Here is a 21,451-nt window from a genome sequence, read left to right as displayed (position 1 = left end):
AAGTTTGTGCCAAAACTATTTCCTTACAGACCCTCTTATCTAACGGAAGACCTTCATCCTTCCCAGCATTTTGGTGTTGTCCTGTGGTTGGAGCTCTACAAAGTCAGTCCAGGGAGAGATCACACACGTAAGCCAATTTTCTTCTTCATTGGTTTTAATATCAGAAATTTCATCCCACTCAGAATTTCCTAACTTCAATTTTTGAGAAGATTAAAGCTGGGGACCATTTTAAAAGCAGGACATTTTTAGTGTTCAGTGAGGATCCCTGTTTAAAAATTCATTGACAAACTTTTCTGATCTTTCTGTTTTAACATGTGGCTATGTATTTCAGGTAATATTGTCAGAATTAATATTTCTTTGGTTCTTCCATATCTTGCCCCTGGTTTGTTAATGGTTAGTGTTCCCTTCTGCACAAAGGAGAACCGTTTTTCTTCTAGTATCTTTAACAACATAATCCTTAGGTAAATTTATTACCCCCCCCGGCCCCCACCCCCTGCCCCAAATCAGAGCACTTTCAGAACACACATCTCCCAAAACTAGAGGTGTCATTAATATGCTGTTCTTGAAGTACTGCTCCTGTTTTTTCCCATCATCCATCACTCTCAGAGATTGTAGGCTTAGTTCATCTAGGGCGAGGCTGGAGTGGAATTTTTTTTTTTTTTTTTTTGTAGCTACTTATTTTATTCTAAGGTGCACCCATGTTTGAGAGCCACTGAGAAAGAATAAAGGAATATGCTTCTGTAGGAAAGCTGCTGCTTCCCTGGGACACCCCTTGGCGAGACACCTTTCTAGTTAGATTAGAAGTGGGGAGAGTAGCTAACTGCCTTTTCTTGCCACCCTCAGAAGTTCCTATGATCCTTAAGCAGAAATGAATCTGTTTGTTTTGGGGATTTTTTTTCCCCACCACAACTTCTAAGAAGGGTAGTCACAGAAGGGTCCCATGTGAGAGTTTTAACCACAGTTCCATAGCTCATTTGAGGAGTCTATTCAAAGTTCCTTGGAATTAGATTAGGGGAGCAGGACCTAGCTTGTCCCTGGGCTCTCGCGCTAGCCCTGAGGCAGGGCGTGGAGCCACGGGGCTTGCTTCCTCCAGGGGAACCCTCCCAGGTGACAGTTTTCCAAACTGCCCCCTCTGCCAGCCCCGCTTTCCCATATATCTCCAGATTTCATTCTATTTTACTGGGCCCATAAATCATCCAAAGGCTCTAGAAAGTCCAATGTTGCAGCAAATTGTAACTGAATAACTCACACTAGAAAGCATTTAAATAAAACCTATATATGCCACAAGAGAGTAGAAGCCAGAAGGTGGGAAATCATTGTGTGAGCATGATTTCTAACAATAAAAGGCACGGTCTCATCTATATCATGTACGTACACGGTATATACCCTGGTGTCCACGGCGGACTTCATCCTTATGGGGGAAGCCTGGGGCCCCTATGCATGAGTTGTGCCAGCCAAGCAAAACCATGGCCTGCCCCCTGGAACGGCAGCTGTGGGGGATGTTTCCAGGCATTCACTCACTTTAGTCAAGGATTTCTCAACACTGACACTCCAGACATTCAGGGCCAGGCCATTTTTTGTTGTGAGGGATGGTCCTGTGTTTTATAGGCTGTTGAGTAGCTGCCCTGTCCCCTACCCACTAGATCCAGTAGTTCCCCTGAGCTCTCACACCCAAACATGTCTCTAGACCAAGCGAATGGGTAGGGGTAGATTGTCCCCCTGAGAGAGCCATTGGTTTAGTCTGAAGATACTTTCCGTCTGTATAAATTCTGTTTCAGGATCAAACAAAATTTAAGATGACAGTATTAAAAGAAAAGTTAAACCTCGAAATGGGGCTCTACAAAACAGGTATTCTGAAAATAAGAAATTATCATTCGACTTCAAAGTCGTGAAAAGGTAAACGTTGGCTCCATTTTCATAGCCAGCCAAAGAGCTGCCAGTTGTACATCAGCTCTGTAGTTTCCCGTTTCAAGGAAGCCATTTTTTTTATGAGCCTCTCTTTAAAGCTTAAGGCAAAGGGCTCAGATAAAATAACCTCAGTGGCAGATGAAAGATTTCACAGCTTTAGAGTGCACTTCGGAGCAAATTTCCACATTGTTTAAATCCAGATTTTCACTGTCTTGATTAAACTTGATTAACATTTATTTATGATAACATAATTTATGAAAAACGTTTGGGTTGCAGAAACTCAGAAGCTTCACAAGAAAAAGTTGGAGAAGACTGTGTTTTTGTATTAAGTTAGATTTGAATAGCTATTGAGAAGCTTCCCAAATTGAGTTTTCTCAGTGCGGCTGGGAATGGACCTATTCCCTATAGGCAGGGCTGAGGCTGGCTTGAGTGTATGTGGCTCATCCAGGCAAAACAAAAACTTTTTATTATGGAAATTTTTAAGCATAAAAGTAAGCAAAATTTTATAAGACAGCCTCCATATATTCATCTCCAGTATCTTATCAACAGTTCCCATCTCAATGCCAACTCTGCTCCACCACCCCTCCCCCCAGGACCTCGGACTCTCCTGTGCTGTGTTGAAGCACATCAGTTTGGTTCCTGATAGATAAAGACAGCCACAATCTTGTGTGTTACCAATGATAGCAATCCTTTTTCTTTTCATGGCCACTCTCTGCTTGGATCTTGCTAAGGTCCTTTCACTGACCAGCCTGTGCCCCGAAATATTTACTCTTGAGATGTATTTTTGAAATCCCAAGTTGGAGTTCAAAATGGAGGAGCAAAATATTTCAGGCCCAGAAAGTGACTATATGAAAGAATATTTGCTCCTGTATAAAATTTTAAAAGAAAATATTTGCTGCTCAAAGTAAAAGACTCACAGAAGAATATTGCGGACTATGGCAAACTGTGGTGTTGGGATTGGGTTCTGGGGAGTTGAATGTTGTCTCCACCAATAGTCCATTGGACAGCAAATGTTAATATTCTTTGTTAATTTTCCTGGATTTGGTTAGGAGGGGGAAAATCTTTGAATGGAAGACTTGGCTGGTGGGCTCTATCTTCCACAATTTATTCCTTCATTTTCACATTCTCTTTCTCCTCTTTCTTCGCCCCTTTCTTTCTTTCCCTTTTCCTTCTTTTCTCTCTCTCTCTCTCTCTCTCTCTTTCCTCCTCCACCTCCTCCTCCTCCCTCTCACCCCCAAAAGTTTTAGCTAGGCACATGGCCACTCATCTAGACATCTAGAGATTCATTTACCAGTAGCCCTTGGCCAGGTGTGACCATATGAATAAGTTCTTAGCAATGGAATGTGAACGGAAGTCCTCTGCCTCACTTGCTTAAAAGAAGTGCCCTCCACTTCCTCCCCAACAGGGAGATGCAACAATGAATCTGGCCACTTTGGGCCCAGAGAGTGGAAGGCACTTGGGGAAGAGAGTAGAGCTGACCCACTAGCCAGGTCACTGGATGATGTCCTGAAACAGTTATCCAGAACCCAGAGAAATAAGCCACTCTTATTTTGGGTCTCTGTAAAACACCTCTGCCCTAACCAGTATAAATGGAGTCATTCTTTTTTAAAAGTACATTGTTTTGTTGTACTTTATACTTCATTCTGTGATCTTAAAAACACTGTTTCTGTGTTTTCCTTTAGTGACTGTCCTGCAGAGAGTGGAATCAACCCCCTACCCAAAATTGATTTGCATTTGGGGACTGATGATGGCACACCCCCAAAGGATATGGCAAGGTTTATTACTCATATCATGGGATTTTTCTGGCGAGAGGAAAACAGGTGCAAGTCAGTCCAGGTGGCAGTAGGCAGGCTGTTTGGTTGGTTTTAGCTTTGATTGTGGCCAAGAGGCAGGGCCAACATGAGAATTCCTACCTGCTGGGGCTGGATAGTCCAGCTGCAGGGCAAAGAATAAAGGGGAATGTGAGGCTTGAGAGCGGTCAGTGTTCAAACATCCAAATTGGGGTTTTCCTCTTCATCACAGTCCTGAAATAATATCTTAACGAGAACCTGATAACCAAATGGAAGAGGAATCTTCAAATCCAAAATAGTTAAACTTACTTAGATACTTTGGTCATGAGAATATTAATATTCCAAACCAAAGAAAATGTGTAAATACATTTCTTGCTACCACTGTTCTAAACTCAAATATGTCATCTATCCATGGATTAAGAAATTTTGGGGACAGGGAATGTCACTGAGGTCCATTACAACCGTAAATTTTCTTAGGATGTTTAAGTGAATTTTTATCTTACCAAAAGGTGCTAGGTAAAAACTTTAAATGACAAACTTTCAGTGAACAAAGCTGTTTTATCGAGTAGTAAAGTAATATGCCATTAGCGGAAGACTAATTATGCCTTTTTATAATTGTGTTCCTTTCAATAGAGGCAGGTTATTAAATATATATCTAAAGGTGTTTAATTCTAATATCTTTATAAAACTTATAAGGTAACTTAGAAATTAAAAAAAAATCTTTTGTCAGACCACATGTCACCATACTCATAAAGGATTAGAACAATTATGCAAATCAAATTCTAGAAATAGCTCTGGGTATCCCATAATTCCTCAAGATAGATATGCTAATTAAACAGCTCGTGACTGTGGGTTGAAAGAATTACACACTGTACAGTTTCACTCTTTATGTCACTCTGCCGAATGAATACCTGTGACAGGTTCCTCCCTATCTCCTCTCCTTCTTCCTCTTCTACCAAGCACACTGCCATGCAAATTGGTCAGTGCTCAGGAAATACATGGGGGAAATATATGGAGGAATAAAAGGGGAAAAAATAAATATGTTACATGAAAAAGACAAGGAAAATTTTCATCGCCTCATGCATTTTACATTTCATGATCTCTAGAGAATATTCTAATAAGGCATGTATTAAGTCAGCATTGAAACTTTAATAATTTTTCAAAGCCTTTTGAAATTGCAGCACATCTGTATTTCAAGAAAATGAAACCGTTTATTGCACTCTCCAGGTTCCAACTCAGGTCCTAACCAAAAAACAGTGTGTGCTTCTCAGATATCAGAGCCTGGCCGAAAATAAGATTTCCCATCCTAGAAAGCTTCCCAGACTGGCATAATTCAGGTAATAGAAATGAATCGGGGAAATTTTAAAACATACACTTAACCAACAGTTTACATGTTCTCCACCTAGCGTAGACTGGCCACTTAAATCTTAATTTATAAATGACTAAATTATTCCTCCTAGAAGCCAAATAATAATAGCTTTAATGTACCTGTCTCCCTAATGTTACCGAGAAGTAAGAGAATTGCATTTTTGCCTTAACATTGCAACTTAAAATAGTTTTGCATGTTTTCACTGTGTAATTTGAGGTGACTTCAAGACTCGGGACTTGTAGACATAAATTTCAAGCTGTTTCTTTATTTGAAATAACTACAACTAGGACACAGAGTGAGTTAAACACCTAGTAAGTCTCTCCCCCTCCCTTTTCCTTGACCAAAAGCACAAAATACCCTTTTCTGTAGGGTAAACCTGCTGCTTCTAATTCTTCTTTTGGGAGGGAAGTGAAATGGTCTTCTTTTTTTTTTTTTTTTTTTTTTTTTTAAGATTTGTTTATTTGACAGAGAGAGATAGCGAGAGAAGGAACACAAGCAGGGGGAGTGGGAGAGGGAGAAGCAGGCTTCCCGCAGCGCAGGGAGCCCGATGTGGGGCTCGATCCCAGGACCCCGGAATCATGACCCGAGCCGAAGGCAGACGCTTAACGACTGAGCCACCCAGGCGCCCCAGTGAAATGGTCTTCTTAAAGACTACCTGTTTGATTTCTATTAAGTTCTGACTCTTCTAATTAATAATGTCTTTGCTGGCTCTCCTTGAGGCAAGATTTTGTGTAATGAACTTCCTCCATTAAAATGACCACATTCTTTACTGACCCTTGAATATTCAGAGAGAAGTGGAACAGAAAGTGCTGAGGAGAGAATTGGGTGGTTTTATTTCACTTAGAGTGATTTACTTTTTTTTTTTTTTTTAAGATTTTACTTATTAATTTGAGACAGAGAGCACAAGCTCGATCCCAGGACCCTGAGATCATGACCTGAGCCAAAGGCAGACGCTTAACTGACTGAGCCACCCAGGTGCCCCTAGAGGGATTTACTTTAAAAATGGACACCAGAGGGGCGCCTGAGTGGCTCAGTCGTTAAGCGTCTGCCTTCAGCTCAGGTCATGATCCCAGGGTCCGGGGATCGAGCCCCACATCGGGCTCCCTGCTCCGCGGGAAGCCTGCTTCTCCCTCTCCCACTCGCCCTGCTTGTGTTCCCTCTCTCGCTGTGTCTCTCTCTGTCAAATAAATAAATAAAATCTTAAAAAAAAAAAAAAAATGGACACCAGAGTGGGGAGGATGTGGGAGTCAGAAGGTAACATAAGAACCTGAGAGGAGGGGGAAGATGGAAACTGGACAATTTTTGTTCCAGTCTTCTGGTCTTTCCTGCTTTCTTCACTTGGGTAACCAGAGATAGAATGCCTAGGGCCTGTCTCAGACAATTGATTATGATGTCTGATCTCCTCATTATACCCAAACTATCTAGATCTGGCTTTTGGCATATATTATGTTCTGCCTTGATTTGTGGTTTGGGGCATGTTTGCCAGGTTTCTCCACTTAGCTTGCTAACTCATTAGCAAGAGAACCATACCCCCTGTGTCCTCCCGCACTGCCCAACACAGAAACTAGCTTATTAGCTTACAATATCTATTGATTACTATAGATGGATTCATTCGAGTAGTTTTCTATTTTCTTGTAACTAGACTTATGAAATCAAAATCTTAAACATACACTGATCAAAACCAGCCTAGTAATAGGTATCTTTTTAATCTTCCAAATTTATTTCATTCTAAGAAATCAAGTCAAATTTACTTTTTCCAGAGGCAGGTTAATTTAACAGTTAACAGCAGGCTGAATGACCCAATAGTTGGAAAGAGTGAATTAAATAAGTCTAATTTTTTTAACTTTGTAAATAGAGTTCCGGGATATCTAGCATACCTCTCAAAGGAGTGGAGGGAATTAAATATTTTAATTAAATATTTTAATATGTTGCAGTTAATTGTTACTTCAAAAAGCCACAATATTAGTGCCTGAATCACTGAATATTAGTGCCTGAAGCAATAGTAGTTTTTATTTCAAGACCAGAAGTCTATAGATATGAGGTTGCTTGTTTGGTTAAGCAGCTCAACAATGTTAAAAATAGATGCCTGCTTTTTTTTTTTTATCTTTCTGGTCTGCTACCTTCACTGTGTTGACGGTATCTTTTCTCATGGTTGCAAGATGGATGCTGTGGCTCCAAGCATCTAATCCTCACCAAAAGCATCCCAAAAGAAAGGAAGGGGTGTGTGGGGGGGGACACAAGAGCTTTATTTATGGGCTGGGTTGGACCCCAAAAGTCTTGCCTAACTAAGTTGGACAAAAGGCATAAAGAACCCCTTGGACTCAGATCAATTTTGCTTTAACTTCCATTCACTCCAGAAGCAGCTAAATAATAGTGTAACAGTGGTCTAGAATGTGGATGGGTAGAGAAGGTTTCCCATTGCCTCCTTTACCCCTCATGGAGGGGATCCTGAAACTCAGCGGTCTTGGCAGGTGACAAAGAATGACACATCTGCAAGAGAATGGTATTCTGCATCCACTATATTTTATAACCTCAGCCACCTCAGTGCAAAGACAACTCAAAATGCCAGTAAGACAATATGTTTGCTACTCAACCCACCATGGCACTCAGATCTAATGCGTGGGTTTGGAGACTTGAAAATTTTGTAGGGTCTGCCCTAGAATGATCTCCCCCTCTGCGGAGGCTAGTTCACCCCTTATGTCTAGGAATTCATCCCTTACATCTGAAGGCTTAGTAGCAATTGAGTTGGGGAAGGAGTGAGTGAGGACTTTGGACACAAGGAACAATACATGTAAAGCCATGTTGGTATGACACAGTACGATCTGGCAGTGATGGAGTGGCTGGAAGACAGGGCCTGGGAAAGGAATGGGAAGAGGTGAGACCTAAGGGAGCTGGGAGCCATGGGCACACAGGAGGATTCGTGCAGGTAAACACAATATGCCAGGAGAGCCCAGAAGAGGGGTGGCTGGGCCAAGAAGGGCTTGCACAGAAGTCTTGGATCTGGAGCCAGCACAAACCTGATGGTCAGCCAGGACCCAGGGTATGGATGTACAGGCGAGTTATGCCTCTGCCATCCCAGCTCTTAAATATTGTGAGTATTGCCTCTACTCGGGAGGGGTTGGTGAAGGATTCCCAGACAGAGAAGGGGACATGGGCTTTCCAAGGAGAGCTTATACAAAGGTCATCAGAGAAGAAAGAGATGGAAATGCACAGAGAGGATGAGGCCAGGGGCATGGAGGGGCCAGACGATGAAAGGCCTTCTCTGGCAGGCAAAGAAGTTTGCACTCCATCCTGTAGGCCTTAGAAAGACCAAAATGGAAAGACCCGATCCTGCCCATCCAATCATCCCCCTGCAAAATGAACCCCTAAATCAGCCCTAGGACCCAGGATCCTTTTATCTCTTAGTGGTCCGGACGTTTGAGAAGGGAGGGGGTGGTGGTGAGACCAGACTTGGCAAAAATAATTGTGTCGTGTTTTATTTCTCTTAAAAAGAGAAAGGAAAAAAGGAAAGAAAGGAAGAAAGGAAAGGAAGGGAGGGGAGGATGGAGGAAGGGAATAAGAGAAGAGGAACAAAGAAAGAAGAAAAGGTCAAGGAAAGAAAAGGGCAGTGGAAACCAATATGGCAAAACTGACAAGATTTGTCAAGGCTGGATAGTGGATACAGAGATTATTGTCATTATGGGTATTGATTTGTTACATGCTTTCCCACTTGAGATATTTCATTTTTTAAAAAAGGAACACAGGTGGAAATGTAAATAGATAATCCTTCTGCAAAGCTTTTAGACATAATGATATCAAAACACCTAAAAATTCTTATTTCTGACCCAATAGTTCCATGCCAGGACATGCTGATGAAGGTTTATATACAAGAAATCTATTTTCTATTGCTTCAAGTGCAGTGGCAACTTGTTTATCTCGGGGGGTGGGGAGAGGGAGCAGGGTGGAGATGTGCTAAATTAACTTCCCAAATAAACAAATGAGCTATTTTAATAGCAGTCTTCCCCAAAGACCTTGTACCTGTCCTGGTAAAATGAGTAGATATTCTGAAACACAACTAAACTTTTTCTTGGTGATGTTTTATTAATATAATTAGCAATCAAAGTACATGTTAATAGATTCATTGATCCAAAAAGCGTTGAGGTGTGAGGGGCTTTTTGCCTCTACACACTATTCCCATAGACAGCTCATTTCTCTGTCTCTCTTTGTTCTTCTGTTCCCTTTACAGTTGGCTGTCATTTCTCATTACTCTTCACCTGAACTCTCATTAGAAATCATCCATCTAATCAGAATAAAACACAACAAAACCAAAACCAGATAACCGAGATTGTAGACATGGCATCTAAAGTAAATCTTATGTCTGAACACAAAGGCCTATCGGTATCTCTCCAGCCAACTGGTGCACTTCTTAAAGATGTTCTTTCTTGGGTCCAACCTCAACCCCTCCTAATAAGAATCCCTGGATGCTGCAAGCACTTCATGTAATTCTAATGAATATTAAAATTTGAGAATCACTTGCTTATGGATTCTCCTATGAAAAAAATATCCATGAACTCAAAGCCATGTATATAGGGCCAACAGGTGGTTTCAACAGTCAGTCTGCTGTGTAAGGCTGGATGTGTTCAGGAGTCAGAGGACTTGGTCCCTGAGCCATGCTAGGTGTGAAATATTCTGAAAATCACATGGGCTTGGTGACTTCTTTTTTTTTTTTTTTTAACTTGGATCCCTAGGGTGAGTGGGGGGTTAGATAAGGTTTACTTCCCAGGCCTCTCTGTCTTCAGGTTAGCTGAGATTTCTGACAAGCGGCCCTTGGATAATTAACATCTACTTGGTCTCATGACCTGGGGAGAAATAGGGTAATATTTACTCATATTTTCCAAATATGAGACTGTCTTCACAGACTATCTTCTATAGACAAAATAATGCGTTTGTCAGAGATAAATTGGCCACACCCTCTTATTATGACTTAACCCTCTGGGACTGAACAGTTAATAGTTCATATTATGCTCAACTATAGTAAATTGCAATATATTTATTGCACCCTTATTTTTATCAAAATGCTCACTCATATTTTGTATGTTCATAAAAAAAGTTATAAAAGCAGTATATACATCTACTGTTTCTTTCCTTTAAAGAGAAGATTTGTAGATTTTTATCTTGCATTTTAAGTTAACAAGACTCCAAATGTCTTAAATATGCTGATGGTCAACTAAGCTAAACAGGCATGCACTAAAAGGATAATGGAACATGAATACCATATTTAGAAGTGTCTTAGAACCAGTCACAGCCTCAAACAACAGCAACAAAAAACCACTCCAGAATGAAAATACTGGTATATTTGTATAATGCAAAGAGAAATACAGATATAAATCCTCAAAACAGAAGGTACATTAATAAAAATGTAGCATTATAAGCAAAAAATATTATACAGTACTCGCAGAATTTAGTCTTTCCATTTAAGATTACAATGTGTCTAACAAGTATTTAAAATTATGGTTGTCATTATTAATTTAAAATGTCCATCAGATGAACAGCACAGCTTAACCTAGCAAACATTTTAAGGAAATGCTTTGTCTTGTAGAAGTAGAGTATCATTTTACTCCATTCATTTATGCCATGAACAAAAGAAGAACAATTTTCAAAGTGGAAATTAGTTTCATAAGACAGAATAAAACTGGGCTTCTCAAAGCACAAGCTGCTTCCATAAACGTCTTTTAATTGTTATTGGCAAAAAATACCTAAGCAATTCTGATTCCTACTCTGCTTCTCAGAGCCTTCCCAATCCGTGAACCACAATCAGTACAAAAACATGCAATACTGTATTTTCTCCACACCATCACTAACCAAAACACTTTTACTCTTTTAAAAGTTACAATTTTACAGAAATGTTTCCACTCAAGATTGGTATAATACAGAGAGCAGTTGTTGCTGATGTATATTTTCTAGTTGTACAAAGTAAGGTAGGAAACAAATCTTGTTACTTGTTACTGCTTAAAAAACACTGCCTTGCTACTTTACCCTCCCATTTCTGCTCTTTAAATTCATTATCAACACGGAACAAAGTTTTCAACACTTTCAACGAACCAGGGCAGCGCAACTGACCCCACGGCCAGCAATTCAGAGGGAACTTAAGACAATTTCCCCCCTTTCTCCTGCTTCCAACAGAAGACCCTCAAGAAATCAAACTTGTGAAGTCCCCCTAGGTTTCTCTACTTCACTGCAAAATGTAATGCCACTTGAGGTTGTCAAAAATAGCTTCTGTAGAAAACTGGCCATGGTCTTTAGGAAACGTTGCACGAAGAAAATTAGTTTAGCCTTTATTAAAAAAAAAAAAAAGGAACACATGGAATAAAAGACGTCAGTTAGTACCAGTACAAAGACTCCAAGGCCTATTGTCAGGATGAAAATATACTCAGTAGGACAAATGCACGGAGCTGGGGTGGGGCTGGAACATCGAAACCCATCCCTCCCCCGCCACCCCCCGGAAAAAGTAGTCTCTCTGTACAATCCAAGTGTTTATCCACTTTGAGAGTCATTTCGAAGGCAGCTTAGAAAATTAATAAGGGGGCAGCAAGGGGGGAGACGACGTCACTGTCCGAGCCAAAGGGAAAGGTTGGGTGAGGCGAACGTGGCTGGCGAGCCCCTCATAAGCCAATGCCTTTCAGGTCGCAGGGGAGGGAGGCCTGGGTGGTCTGGGGGCTCTGACAGCAGGGGAACTGGGCCCTGAAGCAGTCCCTCAGCTCCCTGTTGAAGAGGAAGCACACGACAGGGTTGATGCCGGCCTGGGCGAAGGTCAGCCACACGGAGGCCGTCAGGTAGGCCTGGGGGACGGCGCCGGGCCGCACCAAGACCCGCAGGTAACTGGCCACGACGTAGGGCCCCCAGAGCAGCAGGAAGAGCAGGGTGACGGCGTAGAACATCTTGCACAGCCTCTTCTCCGTCTTGAACTCCTCGAGCACCAGGAGGCGGCGCGCGCCGCGGCCGGGCCCCGCGGGCCGGATGCCCACGAGCGCTGGCGGCGTGGGCCCGCGGCCGAAGCCCGCCGTCCAGTTGGCGGCCGCCTGGCCGGTGGCGCCGGGGCCGTGGAAGGTCCAGTCGTGGCTGACGGCGGGCACGAGGCGCGCGGGCCGCATCTTGCGGCGGTCGTGGATGAAGAAGAGCAGGCGGAGGTAGACGAGGTGCGTGGCGCCCACGACCACTGCCAGCAGCAGCAAGAAGCCGAGCGCGCCGGGGGCGCCGTCGGGCCGCTGCTCCAGGGCGCACGGCGCGTCCTCGTCGTCGCCGCCGCCGCCGTCCAGCACGGGCGGGAAGGCCGCGGCCAGCGCCAGCGCCCAGGCGGCGCACACCAGCATGGCGGCGCACGGCCAGCCGGCCAGGCGCTCGGCGTAGAAGCGGTGGTGCGCGATGGCCAGGTAGCGGGTGACGCCCACGCCGAGCAGCAGAAAGGCGGCGTGGAAGCAGAAGAGCGCGGCCAGGAAGGCGAGCAGCTTGCAGCCCAGCGCGCCCGGCTGCGCTCCCGCCGCGGCCGCCGCACGCCGCGCCGCCAGCATGACGGCCGGGAGGCAGGCGAGCGCGCGCAGCCCGTCGGCCAGGCACAGGTCGAGCAGCAGGTAGTACGGGGCGCGGTGCAGGCTGCGCTCCCGCACGATGAGTAGCGCGAACAGCACGTTGCCCGCCAGGCTCACGCACAGCAGCAGGCTGAGCGTGGCCAGCTTGAGGCCCAGGGCGGCCGCCTCGCCGCCGCCGCCGCCGCCGCCGCCGCCCGGCTCGCTAGCGTTCGCCATCGCGGCCTCTCCAGGCCGTGCGCTCCGCTCCGGGGCCAATCCCGGCCTCGCCGCTCCCCAGGCCGCCCGGCCCGGGTTCCGCCGCCGCGCGGGCCCTCGGGCGAGCTCCCGGCCGGCGGGGCTCAGCCCGCGCCCGGCTGGCCCCTCCCGGGCTCTCCGAGCCGCCGCCGAGCCGCCGCCGCCGCCGCCGCCATCTCAGGAATGATGCGCGCAGGAGGCGACGGCCACTCCCTGCACCTTGGGCGCCGCGGGCTTCACTGCGGACAGGGCCGCGCCGCCGCCTGCAGCCCCCCGCATCCTCCTCCTTCTCCTCCTCCGCCGCCGCCGCCGCCGCGCCTCTTGGCTCTGCCCCCCGCCGGGCCCGCCGCCGCAGCTGCCGCCGCCGCCGCCGCCGCCGAGCCCCCTCCCCTTCACCGGAGCGCGCAGCGTGGCCGCCGCCGCCAGCCCCGCCGAGGCAGCCCGCGCCGCCGGGGCCGGGCTGGGCTGGGGGCGCCGCCGCGGCAGCCGCGGGGCCGGGAGGCGGCCGGGAGGGAGGCAGGGCCCAGGACGCAAGGTGGCGACAAGTCGCGTTTGGCCCCAGGTAACGGGGGTCCGGCGGCGGCGTCCGGCGCCCGCGCTGGGGTCACGGTGGCCGTGCGCAGGGGGAGGTGGCTAGGGATGGCAGGGTCGGGAGGCCTGGGGAGGCGGGGGCTGGCAGGAATCTGTGGGTTGAGCCTTCTGCCCGCAAGCTAATGATTAACAGTAGTGAGCGTCACCATCGTAATCCTGTAACCGCCGATGTTCAGGTGAGCACTGATGTGGGTGGCAGTCTTCGGGGGAAGCTTTAGAAGCATTATCTCCCTAACGTTCACAGTAACTCCAAAGTTGGTTCTATTCTTAACATACTTTATACCTGAGGGAGCAGAAGCTTGCGGCTCAAGGGAGTTGAGAGCCAGTAAGTGGCCGAGCTGGGATTCAAATTCCACTGGGTCTGATTTCCAGGGCTGGACTCCCAGCGGCTCTGCAGCGTGCCCTGCTCTCGGCCTCACCTGTGGTCCCAGTGAAGACTTATGCCAGGGAACAGAAATTCAGCATTTTCTCTCAAGTGCACCCCGTGACACCTTTCTCCCAGGGAATCTCTTTTCTGGATGAGCCTGAAAGGGCGGCCCCTGTTCCGATCCTGAAACACACCAAATTCTCTCAAGGCTTTGCACGTGCCTTTCTTTCCCTCTGCCTGGTCCAGCCCCAGAGCAGGCTTCCCACCCTGTGGGCCATCCTTCTGACTAGTCCACCTCGTTCTGTATCACTGCCTGCTCATTTTCTTCGTAGCACTTATCATTTATCGTTTCATAGTTTTATTTGTTTTTTAAAATTCTCTCCTTCCAACCAGTCTGTAAGCTCCATGAAGGCAAGTGACCGTGTCTGTTTTGTTTTTTGGTTGGGTTTTTTGTGGGGTTTTTTTGTTTTGTTTTGTTTTGTTTTGTTTGTTTTTGTTTTTGTACTATTGTATCCCAAATGCCTAGCATAGTAAAACCAGAATTGAGGAATATGTTGTTTCTTGGGTATACTCATTTTTTTTTCTCTTACGCAGAACATTATTTATTGCCCGCCTACCGTGTGCATGGCAGGCACTTTGATGGGCATTTCCAGGACAACATAAGATCATAGAAGGCCTTGACCATCAGGCTAAGGAGTCTAAACTTTAGTCTGTAGGCAGTGAGGTGACCTGAAGTGTCCTAAGGAGAGTGACAATGTTAGAGCTGTGCTTCAGGAAGATTCTTTTGGCAGTAGTGCTTAATTAAGAGGAAGGACAGAGTAGAGCCTAGCAGTCTAGTCCAGAGTCTCAGACTTTAATGTGCACAGAAATCACTGGGATCCTGTTAAAATGCAGATTCTGACTCAGTAGGTCGGGGATGGAGCCAAAAATTTTGCATTTCCAACAAGTTCCTAGGTGACATTAATGCTACTGGTCCTCACACCGCACTGAGTAACAAGGATCTCGAGGACAATTTGGACCTTTTGTAAAAATTTAAGTGATGGCCAATGACAGTCTGTCTTAGGACCCCTAAAGGGGCCAGGGACAAATAGGTGACTGACCATGTAGGTCTGCAAATATTTGTTGACAGAAAAGAGAAATAGATTTTGGAGGATATTTTGGGTAGGAATTGCATTTTGATAATCGTAGCCTAAATGTGAACGTGCATTTATTTTCCTCATGAAACAAGAAGTCCGGAGGTCGGGGTTCAGTGGTTGCTGGCATTGAATTATTGGCTCAAGGACCGAATCTCTGAAAGTTTTTTAGCCCTCCCCTTATTATGTATAAGCTGCCGACACTCCAGCCATTGCGTCTGCATTCCAGGCAAAAACAAAGGAAAAGAAGGAAAGTGCAAAAGTGTTCCTGCCATTTAAGTAGGCCCACTCTGAAGAGCTTTTCAGAAGTCCTCTGTTATAACAAACACATCATTGGCTACCACTAGCAGGAAGGGAGTTTGGGAAATTGTTGTTGTTTTGTTTTTGAAAGCCAGACACATAGCCAAGAATGAGATCCTGCCTTGATGTGGACCTTAGCACTTGTGCTGCTTCTGCCCTGAGGAAGGCATGCCTTCTTAGAACGCACACAAAGTCACCAAATCTGGTTCCTTTCCGGTAATATTAATGGCAGGCTTTGTTTACTGAGTATTTGTTATCTGCCATGCACTATGCTGAATCCCTGACATGTGTTACTTCATTTAATCATTGTAAGGGCCATATGTAGTAGGTACTGTGAGAGTCTTCAGTTTGCAGATGAGGCGGACAGGTTAAGTAATCTGTTCAGGCTTTCCCTACACGTACATATGAGGGCTGGGATTGGAAGGCAGAGTCCGACTCAGAGAGCCCAAACTCATAACTTCTATACATATTGTCTCTTTATCCTAACTGCAAAGAAGGTTATTGAGTTTCTGGAAAGAAAAACAAGCAAGAACTACTGATACTCACGTTCACAGAATTATAGCCCCTTCAGAGAGGGAAGGATTTTTCAAAACCATCTAATCTGACACTTTCATTTTATAAATAGAGTCTCATTAATGTCTGAATGCGAAGGAGAATCCAGGTCTTTTTTACTCCTAGGTCAGTACCCTTCCCACTTAGTTGAAATAATATTATTTGTCCTAATGAACTCATGACATTGGACAAGTCACTTCACCTCATGGACTCTCAAATGTTGCCTTTTACAAGACGGGACAAGGGACCAACTGATTTCTGCAGGTGGTCAGTGATGACGTTCAGTGAGTGTATGAGAAAAATGAAAGTTAAATGGTTATATAATCCCAAATGGGGAGCATTTATTCTTCCAAAAAGGACACAAAAGAAGGGACATTCATCTCTTATAATTTAGATTTCTGTGTGTTTTCTACTTCTCTCTGTGGTTCAATATGCTTCTCTTTGGGATTTGAGATTTGGTTTAGTCATTTGCCCGAGATCAAATAGCAGAAGCAGCGAAAGAAAATACATAAATCTTGGCTCTCACAGCATTTATATGACTGCTGCTTTCATTCTCAACATTTGTTCAGTAGATTAATACTTAAGGAAAAACTATTAACATTTTATTGCCAGAACCAACTTATTTTCCTTTTATTGTTTCTAGGAAGCATCAGATGAGAATTTAAAATAGTTTCTAAGGCATGGACTTAAGTTGTTGCATCTCAAAGCAAAACAGTTCTATGAGATTTTTTTTCTATAAGCAAAATGTCTGTTCTGCTTATAACCAAATTCTCCCTTTTGCACATAGATAGAAAATTTGGGATTTCACCCCCAAATCAATTCTGTCACTTCTTTTGCTGTACACATAGACAGTGTCAATGGTAATGGAAATCCAGACTGTTTGGAGGAACTGGTTGACCCATCTTGACAGATATTGTCAAAGCCATGGGTCCCATGGTCATGGGAGCCAATTTGGCTTATCTCTCTTGTCCAACCCTAGACCCCTGACCATTCACCTGCCAATGGGTGCATTGAATACCAAGTTAGAGAAGATTGGTTTGACTTAACCCCATCCTAACTCTTAGAAAACATGAGACAGAGTCTACATCCAATGAATGTTGAGTTATCAAAGGATAGCACTTACATTAGCCTCTCCATGGGAGGGACTCATAACTATAGGAATGAAAATGGACTGGGAGTTAGTGTACCTCAGTTCACATCCAAGTCCCATACATTACTAGTGTGCATCCTTAGCCAAGTAACTTACCTTCTTTAAACCTCTGAACCTCAAAGGCCGGTTGTGAAGAAGATTGTAAATGTGAACCATTACAAAGAGTGTAAGCACATGGTGTGCACACAGTGATTACTACAGTTACTCTTTTTGCTGTTATCAGACTATAAGTGCCTTGGCTAACCATGTCTTGATTAACGTCTATATTTTCTGCCCCAACTTAGACTAACAGGATGCCCTATACATAGTGGGTTCTCAATATTTGTGTGGCAGGTATGAAGGTCAGTCTATTAAATCAAGGGCACAAGAAATATAACTGCTTCCTAGAAACCTAATTTCTGACTCTGAGTTACCATTTTGCCTGGCTGGTGGGGAGAGAAAATGTAACCTTCTCAGTACTTCTTGGATTTCATCATGGCCCCTGCTTCCTCAAGATGTGCCATAGTTCCAGGGTAATGCCCAGACTGCACAGTACTCAGTCATTAAGGAGAGTGTGTGCATGTGTAGGTGGGGGTATTCCATCTGATGTTTGGTCAGTTGTTGCCATATTGTTCCTGTCCTTAGAAACTATTGTGGTTTTGTGATTCTTAGCCACCCCATGCAAGACTTAGGGTTGAGAATCTGAGCTGAGATGCATATGATATAGATGTACCCACACATCCTCTCAGCAGTATGTCTGGGAAACCAAGTGCAGATCCCCTGTTTCTCAGAAACCCCCTTTCCTCCCTTCTTCATTTCTGGAGACTCCCTATCCACTCTGGCAGAGGGAAAAACCAGTTCTTCCTTGTTTTTATCTGGGATTGGGTCAATTCCCCTAGGAATCTGTGCTAATAGAATTTAGGTGTTTGGGAAAATAAAAGCCAGGAGGCTACCTTGACATAAACCTGTCCTAGGCAAGGAAGCCTGCCTGCTATGTCCTTGAATGTTGGGAAGGAATAGGAAAAATAGGGGAAGAAAATTGTCAGTTTATATCTTAAAATATTGTTCTTGCTGCATGTATTTGTTGAATGAATATCTTTATGTGTATATACATGGTGTATTGTAACACTGTAATGAAAACTCTTTTAATGGTCGGTGTTCTGCACATGCAAAAGAATGAAGTTGAACCCCTGCTTCAAACCACATACAAAAATCAACTCAAAATGGATTATAGTCCTAGAACCAAGAGCTGAAACTATAAAACTCTTAGAAGAAAACATAGGGGTAAATATTCATGACTTGAGGCAATGATTTCTTTGATATACCAGCAGAGATAACAAAATGAAAAATAGATAAATTGGATTTTATTAAAAATTTTTAAAGTTTATGCTTAAAGAATACCTTCAAGAAAGTGAAAAAAACAACCTATAGAATTGGAGAAAATATTGTCAGGTTACATATCTGGTGAGGGACTTCTGTACAGGATATATAAAGAACTGTAGTAACTTGGGCGCCTGGGTGGCTCAGTCGTTAAGCGTCTGCCTTCGGCTCAGGTCATGATCCCAGGGTCCTGGGATCGAGCCCCGCATCGGGCTCCCTGCTCTGCGGGAAGCCTGCTTCTCCCTCTCCCACTCTCCCTGCTTGTGTTCCCTCTCCCGCTGTGTCTCTCTCTGTCAAATAAATAAAATCTTAAAAAAAAAAAAAAAAAAGAACTCTAGTAACGCAACAAAAAAAGACAAATAACCCAATTTTTAAAAAATGGGCCAAGGAGTTGAATAGGCATTTTCCCAGAAAGATACACAAATGGCCAATAAAGTCAAGGAAAAATGCTTAACATCTTTAGTCTTTAGGAAAATGCAAATCAAAACCATAATGAGATACCACTTCACAGCAACTAGGATGGCTGTTATCAAAAGGACAGACAATAACAAATGTTGGTGATGATATGGAGAAATTGGAACCCTCCTGCAATGCTGATGGGGATGTAACTTGCTGTAGGTGTTTTGGAAAATAGTTTGGCAGTTCCTCAAAAAGTTAAACATAGAGTTACCATATGACCCAGTTAGACTCCTAGACGTATACTCAAGAGAAATGAAAAAATGTCCACAACTGTTTATAGAGGCATTTTTCAGAAGAGCCAGGAGGAGGAAGCAATCCAAATGTCCATCAGTGGATGAATGGATAAACAAAATATGGCAGATCCATACAATGGAATACCCACGCATAGAAAGGAATGAAGTACTGATACCTGCAGCAATACGGATGAATCTTGAAAACATTATGCTAAAAGAAAGAAACCAAATACAGAAGACTACATATTATACGATTCTGTGTTAACGAAATGCCAAAGAGGCAAGTCCATGTCGACAGAAAGTAGATTGGCGATTGCCAGGGGCTGAGGGTAGAAGAGATTGGAGGGTGACTGCTAATGGGGAACTGGGTTTGTTTTGGGGGATGCTGAAAATATTCTAAACTCAGATAGTGGTGATAGTTGCACAACTCCGTGAATGTCCTAAGAAAATACAGAATTGTGAACAAATTCATAATAAAGTCAGGTCACCTCTGTGTCCTTTGGCAGTGTCCTTATTAAAAGGTGGATGGGGGAGCGCTTTGGTGGCTCAGTCAGTTACGTGTCTAGCTCTTGATCTCAGCTCAAGTCTTGATCTCAGGGTTGGGAGTTCAAGCCCCACGTTGGGCTTCACACTGGGTGTGGAGCCTACTTAAAAATGAATGAGTGAATGAATGAATGAATGAATGATGGATAGGGCCCTGGAAAGCAATGGGGACCTCTTGTTAGTGCTTTCTAAGTGAATGTAGGCCTTTAAGGTGTGAATTCATATATCCTTTCCTGGGGTCGGCCACAGAAATAAGTCATGCCTTGCCCTGTGGTCACGTGTTGCCTCTTTGGGCTCCTTCAGCGTTTGCGTGCTTTGATGCAGAAGTGAACTTGGAAGGAGGGGGTTAAATTCTTATTTAGTCGCTTTGTATTGCGCTGTCTGTCCACTAGAAAACTGTTCTTTTTTAGATCCACTAATGCTCTAAGGTGTTTTGGAGACATTATGTAATTTACTCCTACAAAACCCTGTTCCCCCCATTTTACAGAGGAGGAACCCTGAGTCTCGTGTTAATTAGAGCAGTTAATCATGCGGTCTGTGGTCACGCAGCACAAGGTGGCGAAGCAAGGTTACAATTGAGACTGGCCTGAAAGCCTGAATGCTTAGTAAATGTATTACAGGTCTGCGTTGATGAATACATAATGAAGGAAAACCTATCAATATCATATAAATATTAAATTGGGGGGGTTGTACCACCTGAGACAGAGTTGAAAAAAACCATTATGCTGGAGGCAATATTTTAATCACCTGAAAATGAACACTTCCGATATTGAAAAGAAACGAAAATCTACGCTAACATGTTATCACGCTATCTTCTAAACTCTCGTTTTTTTGGATTTCTGTCATAGTTTTTTTTCCTAAGAGTTACAGCCATGGCTCCAAGTGAGAAAAAACTGCCTTTTAGGTGACCCCTCTCTTTCCCACTATGTTTAATAGCTGTTTAAACTCCCTCTAGTGGTTAAGACATGATGTGACCCTAAATTTTGCTCTTTAGAGATTGAATGTGACCCCCTGGACAAGGGTACAACTGTGAATGCAGAAGATTGTAGGGTCAAACCTAATCCTTAACTGTCCTCCTTCTGTGTATGGACTAAGGGTACGAATAGCATGTGTCAAAGCTCTCCTGCTATACTCCTCTGTCCTATTTACTCGGAAGTCCAATTGTGCGTTGATTATTGTTACTCTCTAGACTAGAGAATTACAGAGGCGGTACTTTGTTGTTGTTGTTGTTGTTTTTAAGATTTTATTTATTTATTTGACAGAGAGAGACAGCGAGAGAGGGAACACAAGCAGGGGTAGTAGGAGAGGGAGAAGCAGGCTTCCCGCTGAGCAGGGAGCCCGATGTGGGGCTCGATCCCAAGACCCCGGGATCATGACCTGAGCCGAAGTCAGATGCTTAACAACTGAGCCACCCAGGCGCCCCAGAGACGGTACTTTGTAAGATAACAGATTTGGGGGGCACATCCTTATAAAATGCTTTGAGCTGTGAAACTGAGACCCACAAGACACATCTCTAGAGATGTACCTATTTCCTGATTTGCTATCTTACCTGTTATGCAACGACTTTCTTGTAATGAAAAAGAAAAGTATTTAAAAATACCCACCCTCTGTACACATACACATCCCACACGCATACAAATTCTTTCTCTCCCCCTTACTTACGGCCAGCCCTTGCACTGCGTTTTGATTTAGATGAGGTAGAGACAGACTCTTTCACTGGCCAGAATTATTACCATTGTTTGGGGAGAGCATCTGCAAAAATAAGATCCAGGCTTACCTTAGAGACAAGGCAGACAGATCTGGACAGTGAAACAAGTCACACAGAAGGTATGACTTCGGCACATTTCTTTTCTTTTTTTTTTTTTTAGATTTTATTTATTTGTTTGACAGAGAGAGAC

The 21,451-nt window shown here is 44.2% G+C and overlaps 2 protein-coding genes across 2 annotated transcripts in view; one reads left to right on the top strand and one right to left on the bottom strand.

Moving 5' to 3' along the window:
• Positions 1-10,378: 10,378 nt before the first annotated feature.
• On the bottom strand, positions 10,379-12,848 carry GPR27 (G protein-coupled receptor 27). Its single transcript, XM_032411763.1, has one exon. The coding sequence runs from the start codon at positions 12,846-12,848 to the stop codon at positions 11,709-11,711; it is 1,140 nt and encodes a 379-aa protein (XP_032267654.1). The 3' UTR covers positions 10,379-11,708.
• Positions 12,849-13,351: 503 nt separating this feature from the next.
• EIF4E3 (eukaryotic translation initiation factor 4E family member 3) overlaps positions 13,352-21,451 on the top strand; it is a 251,077-nt gene continuing 242,977 nt past the window's right edge. Inside the window, exon 1 of the mRNA XM_032411765.1 lies at positions 13,352-13,428. The gene's annotated coding sequence lies outside the window, so the exon portion shown is untranslated. The remainder of the gene's footprint in view (positions 13,429-21,451) is intronic.

The sequence above is a fragment of the Phoca vitulina genome, unplaced genomic scaffold, assembly GCF_004348235.1.
Source record: "Phoca vitulina isolate PV1807 unplaced genomic scaffold, GSC_HSeal_1.0 scaffold13, whole genome shotgun sequence".
Taxonomy (NCBI): Eukaryota; Metazoa; Chordata; class Mammalia; order Carnivora; family Phocidae; genus Phoca; species Phoca vitulina.
Note: the sequence above shows the minus strand (reverse complement) of the source record. Positions and strands in the feature narration are given on the sequence as shown.

Excerpts from the sequence above, each read along its gene's own strand:
- GPR27 (XM_032411763.1), bottom strand. The coding sequence starts at position 12,848 with ATGGCGAACGCTAGCGAGCCGGGCGGCGGCGGCGGCGGCGGCGGCGGC.